This window comes from Pinus tabuliformis, chromosome 9 (assembly GCF_031772625.1).
Source record: "Pinus tabuliformis cultivar Carrire ecotype Pingquan chromosome 9, CPIR1, whole genome shotgun sequence".
Taxonomy (NCBI): domain Eukaryota; kingdom Viridiplantae; phylum Streptophyta; class Pinopsida; order Pinales; family Pinaceae; genus Pinus; species Pinus tabuliformis.
The window spans coordinates 54,577,151-54,592,558 of record NC_142307.1 but is presented as its reverse complement, the minus strand read 5'-3'; the positions used below and the strand labels follow the sequence as shown (position 1 = coordinate 54,592,558).

The following is a 15,408-nucleotide window of genomic DNA, read 5'->3' as shown; positions in this document are numbered from 1 at the left end:
AGATTCATGTCTTGTTACTACTGCCAAAACATTTTTCAAAAAGATCATTTTTTTACATAATATCATAGCTGTTGTAACTTAATTTACATATTGTTTTTAAATAAAATGTTGATTTTTTCTAATTTCTTTTATATTTTGTGTTTCAGGTGTTGCTTCATTCAAAGTGCAACTCATCCTCAGCATCAATGCAGTGAACAACTAATTCATTCTTTGCGTGTTTTTGCTATTTTTGCTGTTCCTTTTCGAAATGGAACAGCATTTGTGTGATTTTGCTGTTCCTTTTCGAAATGGAACAGCACTTGCGTGTTTTTGTTGTTCCTTTTCGAAATGGAACAGCATTTATGTGTTTTTGTTGTTCCTTTTCGAAATGGAACAGCATTTGTGTGATTTTGCTGTTCCTTTTCAAAAGGAACAGCACTTGCGTGTTTTTGCTGTTCCTTTACGAAAAAGGAACAGCACTTGTGTGTTTTTGCTGTTCCTTTTCGAAATGGAACAGCATTTGTGTGATTTTGCTGTTCCTTTTCAAAAGGAACAGCACTTGCGTGTTTTTGCTGTTCCTTTACGAAAAAGGAACAGCACTTGTGTGTTTTTGCTGTTCCTTTTCGAAATGGAACAGCATTCGTGTGTTTTTGTTGTTCCTTTTCGAAATGGAACAGCATTTGTGTGATTTTGCTGTTCCTTTTCGAAATGGAACAACACTTGTGTGACTTTGCTGTTCCTTTTCAAAAAGGAACAACACTTGCGTGTTTTTGCTGTTCCTTTTCGAAATGGAACAGCATTTGTGTGTTTTTGCTGTTCCTTTTCGAAATGGAACAGCATTTGTGTGATTTTGCTGTTCCTTTTCGAAATGGAACAGCATTTGTGTGATTTTGCTGTTCCTTTTCGAAATGGAACAGCACTTGTGTGACTTTGCTGTTCCTTTTCAAAAAGGAACAGCACTTGTGTGTTTTTGCTGTTCCTTTTCGAAATGGAACAGCATTCGTGTGTTTTTGCTGTTCCTTTTCGAAATGGAACAACATTTGTGTGATTTTGCTGTTCCTTTTCGAAATGGAACAGCACTTGTGTGACTTTGCTGTTCCTTTTCAAAAAGGAACAACACTTGTGTGTTTTTGTCGTTCCTTTTCGAAATGGAACAGCATTTGTGTGATTTTGTTGTTCCTTTTCGAAATGGAACAGCACTTGCGTGTTTTTGCTGTTCCTTTTCGAAATGGAACAGCATTTGTGTGTTTTTGCTGTTCCTTTTCGAAATGGAACAGCATTTGTGTGATTTTGCTGTTCCTTTTCAAAAGGAACAGCACTTGCGTGTTTTTGCTGTTCCTTTGCGAAAAAGGAACAGCACTTGTGTGTTTTTGAAATGGAACAGCATTCGTGTGTTTTTGCTGTTCCTTTTCGAAATGGAACAGCATTTGTGTGATTTTGTTGTTCCTTTTCGAAATGGAACAGCACTTGTGTGACTTTGCTGTTCCTTTCCAAAAAGGAACAACACTTGCGTGTTTTTTGTTGTTCCTTTGCGAAAAGGAACAGCACGTGCATGTTTTTGCTGTTCCTTTGCGAAAAGGAACAGCACTTGTGTGTTTTTGCTCATCCTTTGCGAAAAGGAACAACATTTGAGTGTCTCTGCTGTTCCTTTCTCAGAAGAAACAGCATTTGTGATTTTTCGAACGACATTTGCATTTTCACGTTTTTTGTATGTATTTTTGCTTTTTTGGTGTGCATTTTCTTTGATGTTCCTTACATGAAACACCGCTTTGTGAGTATTTTTGCTGTTCATTCAAAAGAGCAACACTTTGGGAATATTTTTGAGGGCAACCATTTCCTTTCTCTTGTGGGATTATTCATAGTCAGCTCAACCACATTCTCCTTATTCTCTTTCATGGCATGAAGTACACTATTTTTATGAGGACAAGAATTATGGATTCTTTTGAAGCAAGTATTATCATTTACGTTATGATCTTTAACAGGACAGCTCCTTGACGACAGATTTTTTTTTCAAAAGAGACACAATTATTTATATACTACTTTACTGCATTGTTTTCTGTTGAACATGATATTGATTGATCATCTTAATACCATGCTGGTTCCATCATCCCTGGTTATAATCTTCTTTGTCTGTAATAAATGAGATTATGGGTATATTTTTTTCTATTGACATCTTCAACTTCTTCCGCCATCCCTGCTCTTAAGGAGTACTGAGCCTCCCTCTTTTTATCATAAAAATGTGTAATAATAACAAAATTTTGTTCGCAGATGGAGGATAGGGGGTCTCATTACGAGCCAGCCTACCATGTTCATAAGGCTGTAACAAAGTGACATTCCCATTATGGCCACCACACCAGGGTTATGATCCATTGGATAGCCAAATTATCCTTGGAACAGGAGGTCTCATCACAAGCCGGCCTGATCACTTTTGCTACCTCCTAGTGAATGGCAGTGTGGTTATCTGGTTACCACGCCAGCACATTGATCTCTTCTGTAGAACAACACTAAAACTCTCCATTTATAAATTGAGGATCCTGGCTCATATGGGTTAAAAAGCAACCCTGCCGAGGCTATGGACGCCTGCTGGCAGCAGCGGCTCTGCTTATGGTATTGAAGTTATATCTTTTCGTCAATTATTATTATAATACCCTTTTCTTATTTTTTTTTTATCAGAGAAGTTATTTCCTTAACTTTTTCCCTGTTTGAACCTTTATGCATGAGAAATTGTTTTATGATCAATCACATCATTTTCAGCTAGAATACCGTCAGCAAAGCATCTTTTTAGCATATTGTTGTCCTTTTTCGTTTTGCATAAACTATCATCACTCCAAAGCGTCCTATCTCTTATTCATAACTATCTTTACACACTTTGCTCTCAAAATAACCATAACTTTCACCGTCCTATCATTGATAAGTGTACTCTGCCTCCCTTACTGATATATTGTTCATTCCATTGCCTTGCCGTCAGCACCACCCCTTTCATATGCTTTATGGTTATGGAACCCATTTTCCAATTGGAGGGGGGAATGTATGCATTATGGGATTGCATGCGATATGATTACTGCACTTTGCCATACCTTGTTGATTTGAGTTTTTCTAATTGCAATTTTGCATGCATCTTATCTGTTGATATTCAAAGCTAACACTATGGATTCAAGCACATTGTATGCAAAATAGTGCTTTGTTTACAGGAGCACAACAGGTATGGGCAAAATTCTATTCACAGCATGACCGCACTATTGCAACTAACAGACGCGGCTCGAGCAACTTGCGAACATGAACAACTCTTCAGACATTATGTGCTTACCTGGATTCCACCTTTTGCATCACTTTTAGCACCAACTCTGCCTACATCAGCTTCAACAACTGCCAGTATTTATATGTCATTCCACATTTTTGGAGGTAAAACTTGAGGTAAAATTGCATAGTTTTCTAATTTATTATAAATTTAGGAGAATCTAATGAAAATCCATTTTGAGCATTATTTGTCATCTTTCATACCACATCTTTACCACTTTCCCTTTTTCAGCAGCATATCATTTTCGAGTATGGGGGAGTGTTCCTTTCATTCATTTCTTTCTTATCACCACGCCATTCATATTCTTTATCCTCCATTGCTATTCTTATTCACTCTCACCACCTCCCTTATTCCATGTTGTTTTACACCAAGCATAGAATTCAACAGTCGGTCGCTACCACCTCTATTTGTTTTCTAGCATCGCATGAGGGCATGCTAATTTTTCAAAGAGGGGGAGGAATTGCTACGCATGATGGATGTTTTCTATTTTCTCTCCTTTAAGGCATACAATTTCAGTGTAGAAATTGATTTCCCTAATATTTTTAAAAAAAACTATGAACTCAATTCTTGTGATCTCTAGGAAACATAGACATACTATTGAAATACACATACCTAGATAAATTCAAGAAATATTGGTTCATAAAATTTCGGAAATCATGCACTCTCACTTACAGCCATTTTGTTTATATCTCATGATCCGTGCATCAAAACAATCTGATTTTTGGATCATAAAGGCATTCATATATTATAAATTTACTTGCCAAATTTCAACAAAAGCTGGTTTGTAGTTTTTGAGAAAATGGTTCATGAAGTTTGTTGTTACATATATCATATTTTGTTGCAACTTCATATATACATATAATTGAATGTCAATGTAAAAATTGTTATGCCTTCATCAAGATTACTAAAATTGAATATTCATTAATTAAGGAAGCATTCATTTATTCTCAAATTTTTATTGCTTGGTTAACACATGGTTTTTGTCTTTGGGTTGCATGAGGACATGCAATATATTCAGTTTTCGTTGCATGAGGACATGCAACATATTGAGTGTGGGGGTGTGTCGAGTCGTTAAAATGCCATTATTATTGTCACTCTTGAACACTTATTCCACCCATTTCTATTATTCTTCATCATGTTATTTATTATAATTTATCATTTAAATCCATTTTATAAATGATTTATGCTCTCATGGATGAATATTATTTATTCTCCTTTATTTCTAATAAATTGATGATTATGCATTATTTTACCAATGATAGTGCTAATAAGTTGGTTATAACATTATTCACCATTTTTAGCCTCCAAAGTAACTTCCAGATTGAAGATTTGATTTTTAAATCTGCCAACTCAGAAATTTGCTGGTTTAAGGAGTGACAGTTTTGCGGTTAAGATTCTGAGCAAATGAAGACGAATTTGGAAAATCCGGAACATGGGTTTTGTCCAGAACGGGCCCAATTATCTTCATTAAGAACAGTTTGCCCAAATTCGGCTTGTACAGGGAGAAACGCAGGGTTCTTTGAGCACGATTTTCTCAGATTTGCAGTTGCGGCCGTCCTCCAAATCTCAGCTGCAAACCCAAATTCGTCTTGTTTTTATTGAAGAGATGAAGTTAGAATCAATCCAATTTTGTAAAAAAAATCACGTTGTAATTATCTATGCTCTCTGATCTCTCTATTTAAATGAAACTAAAGATCAGAGAGGGGGGACGGAAGAGGACGACTGTTATTGTAATTATAAGTTTCAGAACAACTTTGATCATGGAGTCTTGTTGAGATCTGATTTTGTATACTTTTGTTAATGCAATTAATATAAAGGATTTGGTGTTCAATTCGTCCCTGCATCTGAAGTAAGTTACGACGGTGCCATTGGAAGCTACGGGCCCGGCTCCAACGGACACTTGCCGTTGTATTGTTATACGGTAAATTGTGTTTGGTTTGCTTATTTCTATTGTTTCAGCAATCTGATATATCTTTCATATGATAGACTATGCTTTATACTTAATATCTGAATCTGAATAAGTTCTTTAACTCATGTCTCTGTATTACGCAAAGTGAATCTATTTGAATTGCATCTATTTCCATAGCAAGATATTTGTATAAATGTTATCATCATTGGATTCATATAAAATAAGTATTTGCGAGGCTTGAAGACAATATTACTTTGTTCAGAAACGTAATCATATCATTCGTTATTCTCAGATTGCTATAGTAGTATAGAACATGTACATACAGATGATGATTTGCTGTTCCATTTACAAAAGATTGCTCTTTCTTTGTATGTAAGTTGATGCCAAGAATTGAGAGTGTTGAACTCGCGAGATTTAGTTTCTTTCTTGCTGTTTCATTTTACTGCTGTCCATTTCATTTCATGCTGCTTTTTGCCATTTCCTTTTTCTTGCATTTATTGCTTTGGTGTGAGAGGAGGATCAAGGCTGTCGTGAGCACAGCAGGCGCTATTATGCTCCCAGAACCATGATCCATACTCTAATTCCTTTTCCTTCATCAATTTTTAGAGGACTGAGTTATTGCTACTATATCCTCGATTGATGGTTGTTTGAATGAATGATTTAATTTAAGACATTTCAGTTTCTTGTTGTTCCAATTAGATTTTGTTTCAAGCATTCATTTACTTGTGGGTTTTAAGCACTATACTGCAAAACATTACTCTTAAGAAAATAGCCGCCTCAGACAGAGTACACTCTTGAAATAAAAAGTCGTCCCTGGGTTGATAATTAATGTGAAGGTAATTAGGAGTTCGAAAGACACCTTTTTATCGCTCCACAGCGGATTGTGGTATTAGTGAAGGGGGGTATAAAATGTTGAGGAGCGGACATGTAGAGTGGGTCTGGTGGGGAGGAGAACAGCTTTTCGGAGCCCCCCCCACCCCCAGCAACAAAGGTAGGATGGCAAGGGGGGACTGAAAAGCCTTGTTGACCATTGATCTGACGGAGTGACGATCAGGCGATTGGATGGTGCACAAGACAACCACAAGCGAAAAACTCCTTTTGTCGTTATTGAACCATATGACATGGGTGGAAAAATTTGGTTATAATACATAATGCCTCTGAACTTTGGATAGAGACATAATGAACTCAAATATTAGGATTTCATATAAAATTAACCACATTTTATCTTTTTGACCCCTTCTTGGAAATAATTTGGAGGATGAAATATTATTTACAATGTGAGAGTTCTGAGATAAAATACTCAATCACCTTGAGATCCTATAAATTATAGGACCCTAAGAGTGGCTCAAGCTAGGGACGGCACTTTCCATGTGAGGTGCCAAGAACACTGTAGAATAGTAGCCTGATCCATTGCGTTGTTCCCAAGTCTATAACCTATTATGTCATAAAATTTATGCAACTAAAAAAGTGTAAAACTGAAATCAAAACCATTCTGCACACTGAAATCTGAAATATACACTGAGCAGAAAGTTGTACTGCAATCTGAAACTGAAACTGGAGAGAATGCTTTGAAAAACAAAAATGTTCAAGGCACTGAACTTATTTGGACTCTGCTACCTACTCTAATATGATAAAATCACTGACATATCAAGTGATAACAAACATCCAGTGCAACCATTCAATCAAATGGGCACTTAACTAAAGTTTTCATTCCACTTCTTTAGGCGAAAAAAAAATTAGAAAATAGCAACTCAACTTTTCCACCAGATCCAATAGCTGCATTGATGAATTGTGAAAATTCTCCCTTCACCGATGACTGCAATAAACTGACCAGAGGATCATGGAAAACATGCAACATAAGATCTTCAGGATGATTTAAAACAAGAAAACAAACCTCATTCCAAACTGTTGTTTTGCTTATGTGTTGAAACTGATTCTCTTTAAACAGAATGGGAGAAAATTGTTTTTCCTTGTTATTATCCACTGTAGTCAAGTGTTTTGAATGCTCTTGAATCTCCTCATATATGACAACAATATCATATGAAACAAGTAAATCCTTATCATTCACTTAGTCACAAAAAAACTTACAATATAGTTGCAAACGCTCATTTTTCAAGTGAAGGAATATGACTTGCATCATTATTTTGTCTTTCTTCATTAACATCTAAGGAAGAAACTAATGATTGAGAAAATTTATTATCTTCTCCAAGGGATTAACTTGAGACAAGATATAACATGAAAGATAATTGGTGACAAGATCTTCATCATGCAAATTTGATTGGTCTCTATCACTGAAGAAAACATTGTTTATTGAAATTGTTCTTGTGGATTAAGAGAATTAATCTCTGTTGGTTCTTCTTTTGGATCACAAGGCTACTATAAATCAACAAATGAATGTTCAACCATATTCTCAATTACCTTTACTTGCTAATTAGCAAAAGGAATTTGTTCTTTAATTTGATCTTCTGCAATTGAGACAATCACAGTGTTAATGTGTTCATCCATGGTATTTGAAATATCCTATTGATTTTCACAGTTGTCCTCTTCTTGATCGGGTTCAGGTTGTTGAATTTCTTCCTTAACCTCTGGTTGATCAGTTTTTTGTGGTGTTGCAAGAATCATTTCTTGTGGGGAATTTTCATGAACATATAAACAACATATATCCTCTGTTTCTTCTTGAGGGGAAGACAATTCAAGGAAGACTTCTACTTTTTGTTCATAATGTTGGAAAGGATTTCCATCTAAAGGATCTAGTATTTCATTGTTTGTGAATTGATCATCATCATAGTAATCTTCCAGATATTGAATAAAACTTTCAAAATGATCACAATAGTTTTGAATCAGCAACAAAGATGGATAATCCTCTTTGTATTTCTCACAAAAAATAGTATGAAAATGCTTTAATGAAGATCTAGCCTTTTCCCCCAAAGTTTCCATAAAAACTTTCATAAGACAATCTTCATGAAATTTGACTTTAAGGTTATGGATGTGCATATGAAACCTCAATAAATGTACACTAGCATCATCTCCTTTTTTATCTTTAAATAATGGAAGATAAGTTAACCAATCAATGTTGGGCATGGGATTTGGAAAACCTGGAATTCTTAATCTGTCCATAGGAGCATATCTGTGTTGTATTCTTGAACTCATTTTGAAAACAATCAACAATAGAATGGAGTCACCATAAGTGCTTTAAAATATTGGATTCTTTGATAAGGGAGTCGCCATGCAAACTTTGAGCTATAGATTCTTGAAACATGGGGTTTCCAGGTGAATGATACAACCTTCTTGCGTCTGATCACTATCCACCATTAGTAATCAAATCTGGAACTTGATATGATTTTTTGAGGAACATGAAATGTTCTTCCCCAGTTTGGTTGCCACTATGTTGTCGTTTTGTATTTTTGAGGTTTAGGGAGTAAACACATAGGAGAACATCAAAATCACTTTAGAAGTTGCGATTTATCCCTGCTAGCTTCAAAGAGGGATCCCTCTGTAAAATTTAACTATGTTTGGGATATGAATTTTAGGCTAGTTATTACTGTATTGATTGTTTTGATTGGATTGCTTGGTTGATTAAATTGTTATAATTCCATTGGGCTATGAAGTCTAAATATTAACTGGATCTACATCAAATTTTGAAGGAGTTTCACAGGGAAATCTAGGTTGCACTACTTGGATCTTTCAGAATTTTAAATGGATTATGAAATAGAAGAAATGTAAGATTCAGTAGAAACTAAGGAGAAATGAAGGATTCTTTAATTTGACTTCAGCAGAAAACATAAAATTACTAACAGTCAGAATAGGGTGTTTTGTTTAACATATCCTATTCGTCACAATTTCTGTTATGTAATTATGTTTTTCAGAAAACAACAGAGAAAAGAGAATGATTAAACACATGAACTGAAGAAAAACATCACAGATTTGTACACCACACGAATCCTGTGAAGAATGTCCTTGTATTATTGATGCTTCGAGGAACTAGAAAAATAAAATTCACAGAGGAAATTATATTCAACAATCAACATCTCTTACTTCAAACTATGAAGTATTTATACAAATTGTAAACTAAAATATCTTGAAAAATATATCAATATTTGTTCACAAATATCTCAAACTGTCTTACACAAATAGAAACAAAATATAGGACATTCAAAACGAATGAATCTACTTGGCACTATCTTTGTGGATTTCTGGTGACAAAGAAGATAAATTCGAATTTGATAGCAACTCTTATTTGATGAGGTGGTTTCCAAGTCATTAACTACCTTTGAGCTTTTTCCTCTGGAAATTCTAAAAAATAGGGTCAAGTAATACCTTTGTATATCCCAAACCATAATAGATGTTAGAAAACGGAGAGAGGATTTTGTAAATGAATATGTGTAAAAAACAACCCTCTTTTCGATTTTAAAAAATAATTTCCATCTGCCCAGAAACCGCATTTGAAAACACCGACTGAAAACATGAAAATTCGTGAAAATATACCTGCAAAGATTCATACAAATATTCGAAACCATAATAGTTGTTACGAAACTGAGAGAGGTTTTTCTGCATGAGGACAATAGAAACAAAAACCTCTTTCTTATTTGGAAATGAATTCTCAGTTGTTTGTAAACCATGTTTGAAATTACTGTGTTGTATAGGGGAAAAAGCATAATTTAATTGACCATGAAACAAACATATGACATGGAGGCGGGAGGTGACATGGATGTGGGGGATAATGTGGAGGCACATGGTTGGTGGGAAGCTAATTAGGTGGTAGAATAGGAGTTGAGGATGAGTGGAAGTGGAGGGTGGACGTAACTGGAAAGACGGTTTATGGCAAGGAGCGGATACCGCTTTTGGAGGGGGGTAGAGGTGGATTGTGGTATTAGTGAAGGGCAGTCAGAAATGTTGAGGAGCAGACAAGTAGATTGTGTCTGGCGGGGAGGAGAACATCTTTACAAACCCCCCCTTCCAATAAAGGTAGGATGGCAAGGGGAGGTCGAAAATCCCTGTTGACCATTGATCTGACAGAGTGACGATGAGGCGGTTGGATGGTGCATGGGACTTAACTACAAGCGACAAACTCCTTTTGTCATTTTCGCCCCTTATGGCATGAGCGAAAAATTTTGGTTATAATACATAATTCCTTTGAATTCTAGATATAGACATCTTTGATGAACACCAATATTGCAACAAGAATGATGCAACTCCTTGGGCTACGAGCTTTACTTTCTCAACCCAGGGTTCATACAAACTTGGAGGTGACAGTGTTGTATACACAAGTAAAAGTAATGGTTTTTCCTTTTGTCACTGTTCAGCTGGTGAGAGACCACTAGGGTTTTCAATCTAGACTTCTATGGATTCAGAAGAAGTTTGATTATTGATGAAAGAAAGAGAAATCTACTCTAGGAGAAAGCTTGTCTACTGCAATAAGGAAAAGGACTGAAATCCAATGCTAAAAACACACCATTTCCTAACTAACAGTTGAGAAACTATTTTTTATAAGAATTCCAAGCTAACATGTATGAAATTCTATTTTCCTAAGCATGAAAGTTCAAAACATCAAACATCACTACTGTGCATGTAAAGGACTGAAATAAATCTGTTTTTTTCTTTTTATTCTTTTTATGGAACAAGTGTGAAAGCTAATCTCTTTTGGTGGTGTGGCAAGTGGCTTAGGGAGGCTGGTGGATGGTTGGAAGGTTTGGGAGACCCTTAGGTGACCTTGTGTGGCTTTCTGGAGGTTTTCCCTCCATTCGGCCTTAGAATAGGCCACTACAGGAAAACCTATAGGATGTCCTAAAAACCTACAAGAGTCCTTGTATTTCTATAGGATACAACCGAGATAAAAACGATGGGTGTTGGAGGTGATGGAAGGATTAGGAAAGGTGGTTGGTGGATGGAATGAAGTGAGAAAATGTCTAGGATCACTCAGAACTCAAAACCAAGATTGTGAGAATGTTGGATTTGCTCAACATGCTTGGAGAAGTTTCCATGTAAGATGATGAAATTGGTGAAAGTCTTAGTGAAAGCAAGGAATGATTATGCATGGATGAAGTTGGAAGGAGGTTTCTTGCTATGAAATCTTTCTCTACTTTTGAAATTCCTGCACTACATCAAACAATGATATTTGCTCAAAAATCATGTAAACAATAAGAATTTCAATGAGCTAGAAAAACAGAGTTTAATGAGCTAGTTGTCTACTTCATGCATGAGGAAAATTTGTAGAATAAGATGAAATCATTGATAAGATCTACTATAAGACTGAAAATGGAAGAAATGGTAATTAAATCCTACACTTACAAACTGATCAAATGATGGCTCAAGTACAATAAATTCTAAACTCTATGAGAAAGTAGATCTAATTAAATTTGGTTAATTTAATTCGAATGTTGCCAACCTCTCCTCTACGTTAGATCCATTGGTAACCTTCAATAAGTTCTGAGGGTGTTTGCGCTCTCTACTGTAAAAATTGTGGGGTTTAGGCATGTTTTTGGAGCCAATGACCTGCTGCGATGTTCCAAGTCCATTTTTCCTATCAATTCCATTCTGCAACTTGCGCATTTAAAAATAAGATTAATGGTATTTTGTATTAATGCGCTATATTGTTTTTTTAATATGATGTATTAATGCTCTATTTATTTATATGTTATTCAATAATTTAAATTATTTTAATAAAGGTTAATAATATGCGTGGAAGGTATATTATTCAATAATTTATATGGTAATTTTATAATTGTATTATGTAAATGTGAAAAGATAAATATAGATTTAGAAATACAAAGTATTTATATTTAAACTTTCATCTATTAAAATAAAAATCAAAACACATAACATATATAATGAATATTTAAGATGTAAATTCTAATTATACTGGGATAAGATGTAAGATTAGAGTTAAAATGTAAAATTTAATTAGTCTTGAATTCATTTTTTTAAGAAGGGTTTGATTTTATTTTTTATTTTTTAAATTGGTTGTGTTAAGAGGTGGAGATGTCTATGCTAAATTGTTAGATTTTAAATTAAACTAGCATAGTGATATAAAATGTATATTTAAGATGTAAATTCTAATTACTCTTGAATTATTTCTTTTAAGAAGGTTTTGGTTTTAATTTATTTTTTTTAAATCGATTGTTTTAAGAGGGGAACCTTCAAGAATAATCAAATCTTTTAAGATACAAACCTCTTTTAAAATGAAAATCTCGAGTTAAAATGTCAAATAGATAAAATCATGTAACACTACAATGATATCAACCTTGATTCTCTTTTTCTTCTCTAACATCAAAGGAAGATAAAACATAAACCAGCTAGATAAATAAAGTAAATTCAATTGTAGGATATCACAATTACAAACACCACACTATACATGATAACCCCTGAGAAAAATAAAACCAGCTAAATAAATAGACTAGATTCACTTGTCACATATCACAATTACAAACAGCACACACTATATATGATAAGCCCTGCTAGTTTACCCTAATGATGAACACTACACACTATACATGATAAACCCCGGCTAGTTTACCCTAATTCAGGAAACATCATGCTTGTGTAAATCCCAGATTACCACACACTATATGGTAAACCCCTGCTAGTTTACCCTAGTTCAGTAAACATCATGCTCGTGTAAATCCCAGATGAGTAGATTGAGTAGCAGCACATGACAGTTGAAAACACCACACACCAGACATGTGAAAGCCTTCCCAGTTTACCCTAGTTCAGTAAATGGCATCATGCTTGTGTAAATCCCAAATGAAGACTTGCTTGAAAATGATGAAGAATGCAGTATTATGAACACCACAGATCAATTCAACGATCTCTCTCTGGATATTCGATCTTGAGCTGATCCAACAGAACCTTACCCATTGGTGGCTTGTTCGCCCAAGCTTTGTAGAAGTCCCCATACTTGTATCCTCTGTACTGAGCGGGATGCTTATCATCAATCAAGGACTCTGCAGGAGCAACGAAGGAATCCATGGAAGGGGGATGGAACGTAGGAATTGATATACGCGCAGAGGAAGAGTTGGTTACTGCTCGATGCAAAACACTCTTGAATCTCCCATTGCTCACAACCTGTTGGTTTTACACAAACAATTAGAAGCTTTTTTTACGAATACCATCACAGGCTCAAGGAAATTGAATCAAGTATAATAGAATGTATGTGCCTTGCCGTTGCACCATTTACTGACCTGCACCTGATCTCCCAAATGGATGGCGAAGGCGTTCGGTATGGGTTCTACAGTCACCCACTTTCCATCTTCTTTTAGGACTTGCAGGCCGCCGACATCATCCTGCATTAGAACCGTGACGCTACCTTTATCTGTATGGCCTGCAATTCCAAGGGTAAGATCTGGGTTTGGGCACGGAGGATAGTAATTTATAGCCATGAATTGGGTATTTTCTCCAATAACTTTATTCAAGTAATCGGAATCAAGCCCTAGAGCTTCAGAAATCGCTGCCAGCAGCTTGAGGAATAGTGCATGCAACTCCTCAGCGTATTTGCCTGCAGTCTCCCTGTAACAAGTGAACGAGTTAGATGGTTGATACCTGTTTGGCCAATTATTGTACCAAAAGAATGCCAAGCGCTCGAAGCATGCCCTGAAACAGGTGAAATAACCTAGAGAATAAAAACATGTAATGACATCTTTCCAGCGATTAGAAGCCTCTGTCCCTAATGAAATCCTGGAATTGCCTTAGCCCCTTGAGAAATCATTGTAGAAGTAAATCTTCCCTTGTTGATGGGGCAGCCATTTATATGTAAATTGACAATTATACTGTTATTCCCCAAACATGTAATAAAACAAGTGAAATCAAGTAGAGAATAAAAACATGTAATGACATCTTTCCAGCGATTAGAAGCCTCTGCCCCTAATGAAATCCTGGAATTGCCTTTGCCCCTTGAGAAATCATGGTAGAAGTAAATCTTCCCTTGTTGATGGGGCAGCCATTTATATGTAAATTGACAATTATACTGTTATTCCCCAAAGATTCTGGATGATGTGATTTGATACCCTTTTTTGAAGTCATCTGGTATCCTCAGACAAGATTAATTGTCCCAGATATATCTGGTATATATATACTTAGTCAATTTTAGTAATCAACTAGCAAGGACAGATTTAGCTGGTATATATATATATTTAGTAAAGTTTAGTTATCAACTAACAAAAACTACGAGTCCTTTCTCTCGCAAACAAAAAATCTTTCTTATACTTACCTATATGCTGCAGGTTTTTCAGGCCAAGAGCTCATGACTTCCTCCAGAGGTTGACATGGGTGCGTCAAAAAGTCTCTCCAGTTGAGGACTTTTTCTTTGCTCATCTTGACACTTGTAACAACCCGAGTCCGTTGGTTGGGGTCATCTGAGTAATAGCGTACTCGGTCTTCCACAGGCATTTCGAAGAATTCCTTGGCAACCTCCATCATGTTTTTCATGACTGCTTCTGGTACTCCATGGTTCACTATCTATATATAATAATCAGTCAAAAATAAACTTATGCATTAAGGGCCCAGATTAGTTATTGACCTCAATCTTTAAAAATATTTGAGATTACAAACTTAAGAGGTATGGAAGGCTTCACCTGGAAAACGCCATCCTGCTCACACGCATGTCGGATTTGTTGGATTACAGTGCTTCTGTCAGGGCCATCGAGGCCTTTGAGATCCACCACCGGAATTTCCGCAGAGGAAGACACCTGAGACAACTGGGGGCTTTCATGAAGAGGCTGAATATATTTATCCTGCACTTGGAGATGTTTCATTCCATTGGTGATGAGCTTTTCAATACCACTGAGCGTAGGGTTACTCTGCACACTTTCCATTGTCGATAACCTCCCTCTTCTTTCTTTCTTTCTGGAGTTGTGTAGGATTGAATTGAGGCCAGGCACCACCTAGTGCCGTGCATAAATATACTTGGAACCAAATTCGCTGGAATTGGAATAAAAATTAGAAAATTCGCCGATCCGATTAGTATTTCTAATAATTCGACAAAAATTGGATACAATCGCAGTCCGATTCATTGTTTGTCCACTCTTGCGCGAATGCTAGGTGCAGTGCACCTAGACACAAAATAGATGGTGGAGGGAATGCCAAGTGCAGTGCCCTCAAAATAGAAAGAATTTGACGCTGACTTTTTGGATTAACTGACCTTTTAAATATGTTTATATCTGGAAGAAATTCTAAATAAGTTTTGAATATTTAATTTTTAAATATATATAATTATAAAAAATGTTGGATA

At 35.7% G+C, this 15,408-nt stretch overlaps 1 protein-coding gene across 1 annotated transcript; it reads right to left on the bottom strand.

The window, feature by feature from the left end:
• Nucleotides 1-12,550: 12,550 nt before the first annotated feature.
• LOC149147091 (protein DMR6-LIKE OXYGENASE 1-like) lies at nt 12,551-15,151 on the bottom strand. The gene is made up of 4 exons (XM_089440676.1): nt 14,753-15,151; nt 14,389-14,636; nt 13,364-13,688; nt 12,551-13,247 (listed from the first exon to the last, which is right to left on the bottom strand). Exons 1-4 carry the CDS (start codon nt 14,990-14,992, stop codon nt 12,984-12,986), a joined length of 1,077 nt encoding a protein of 358 aa, XP_089296802.1. The 5' UTR covers nt 14,993-15,151; the 3' UTR covers nt 12,551-12,983.
• Nucleotides 15,152-15,408: the final 257 nt, after the last annotated feature.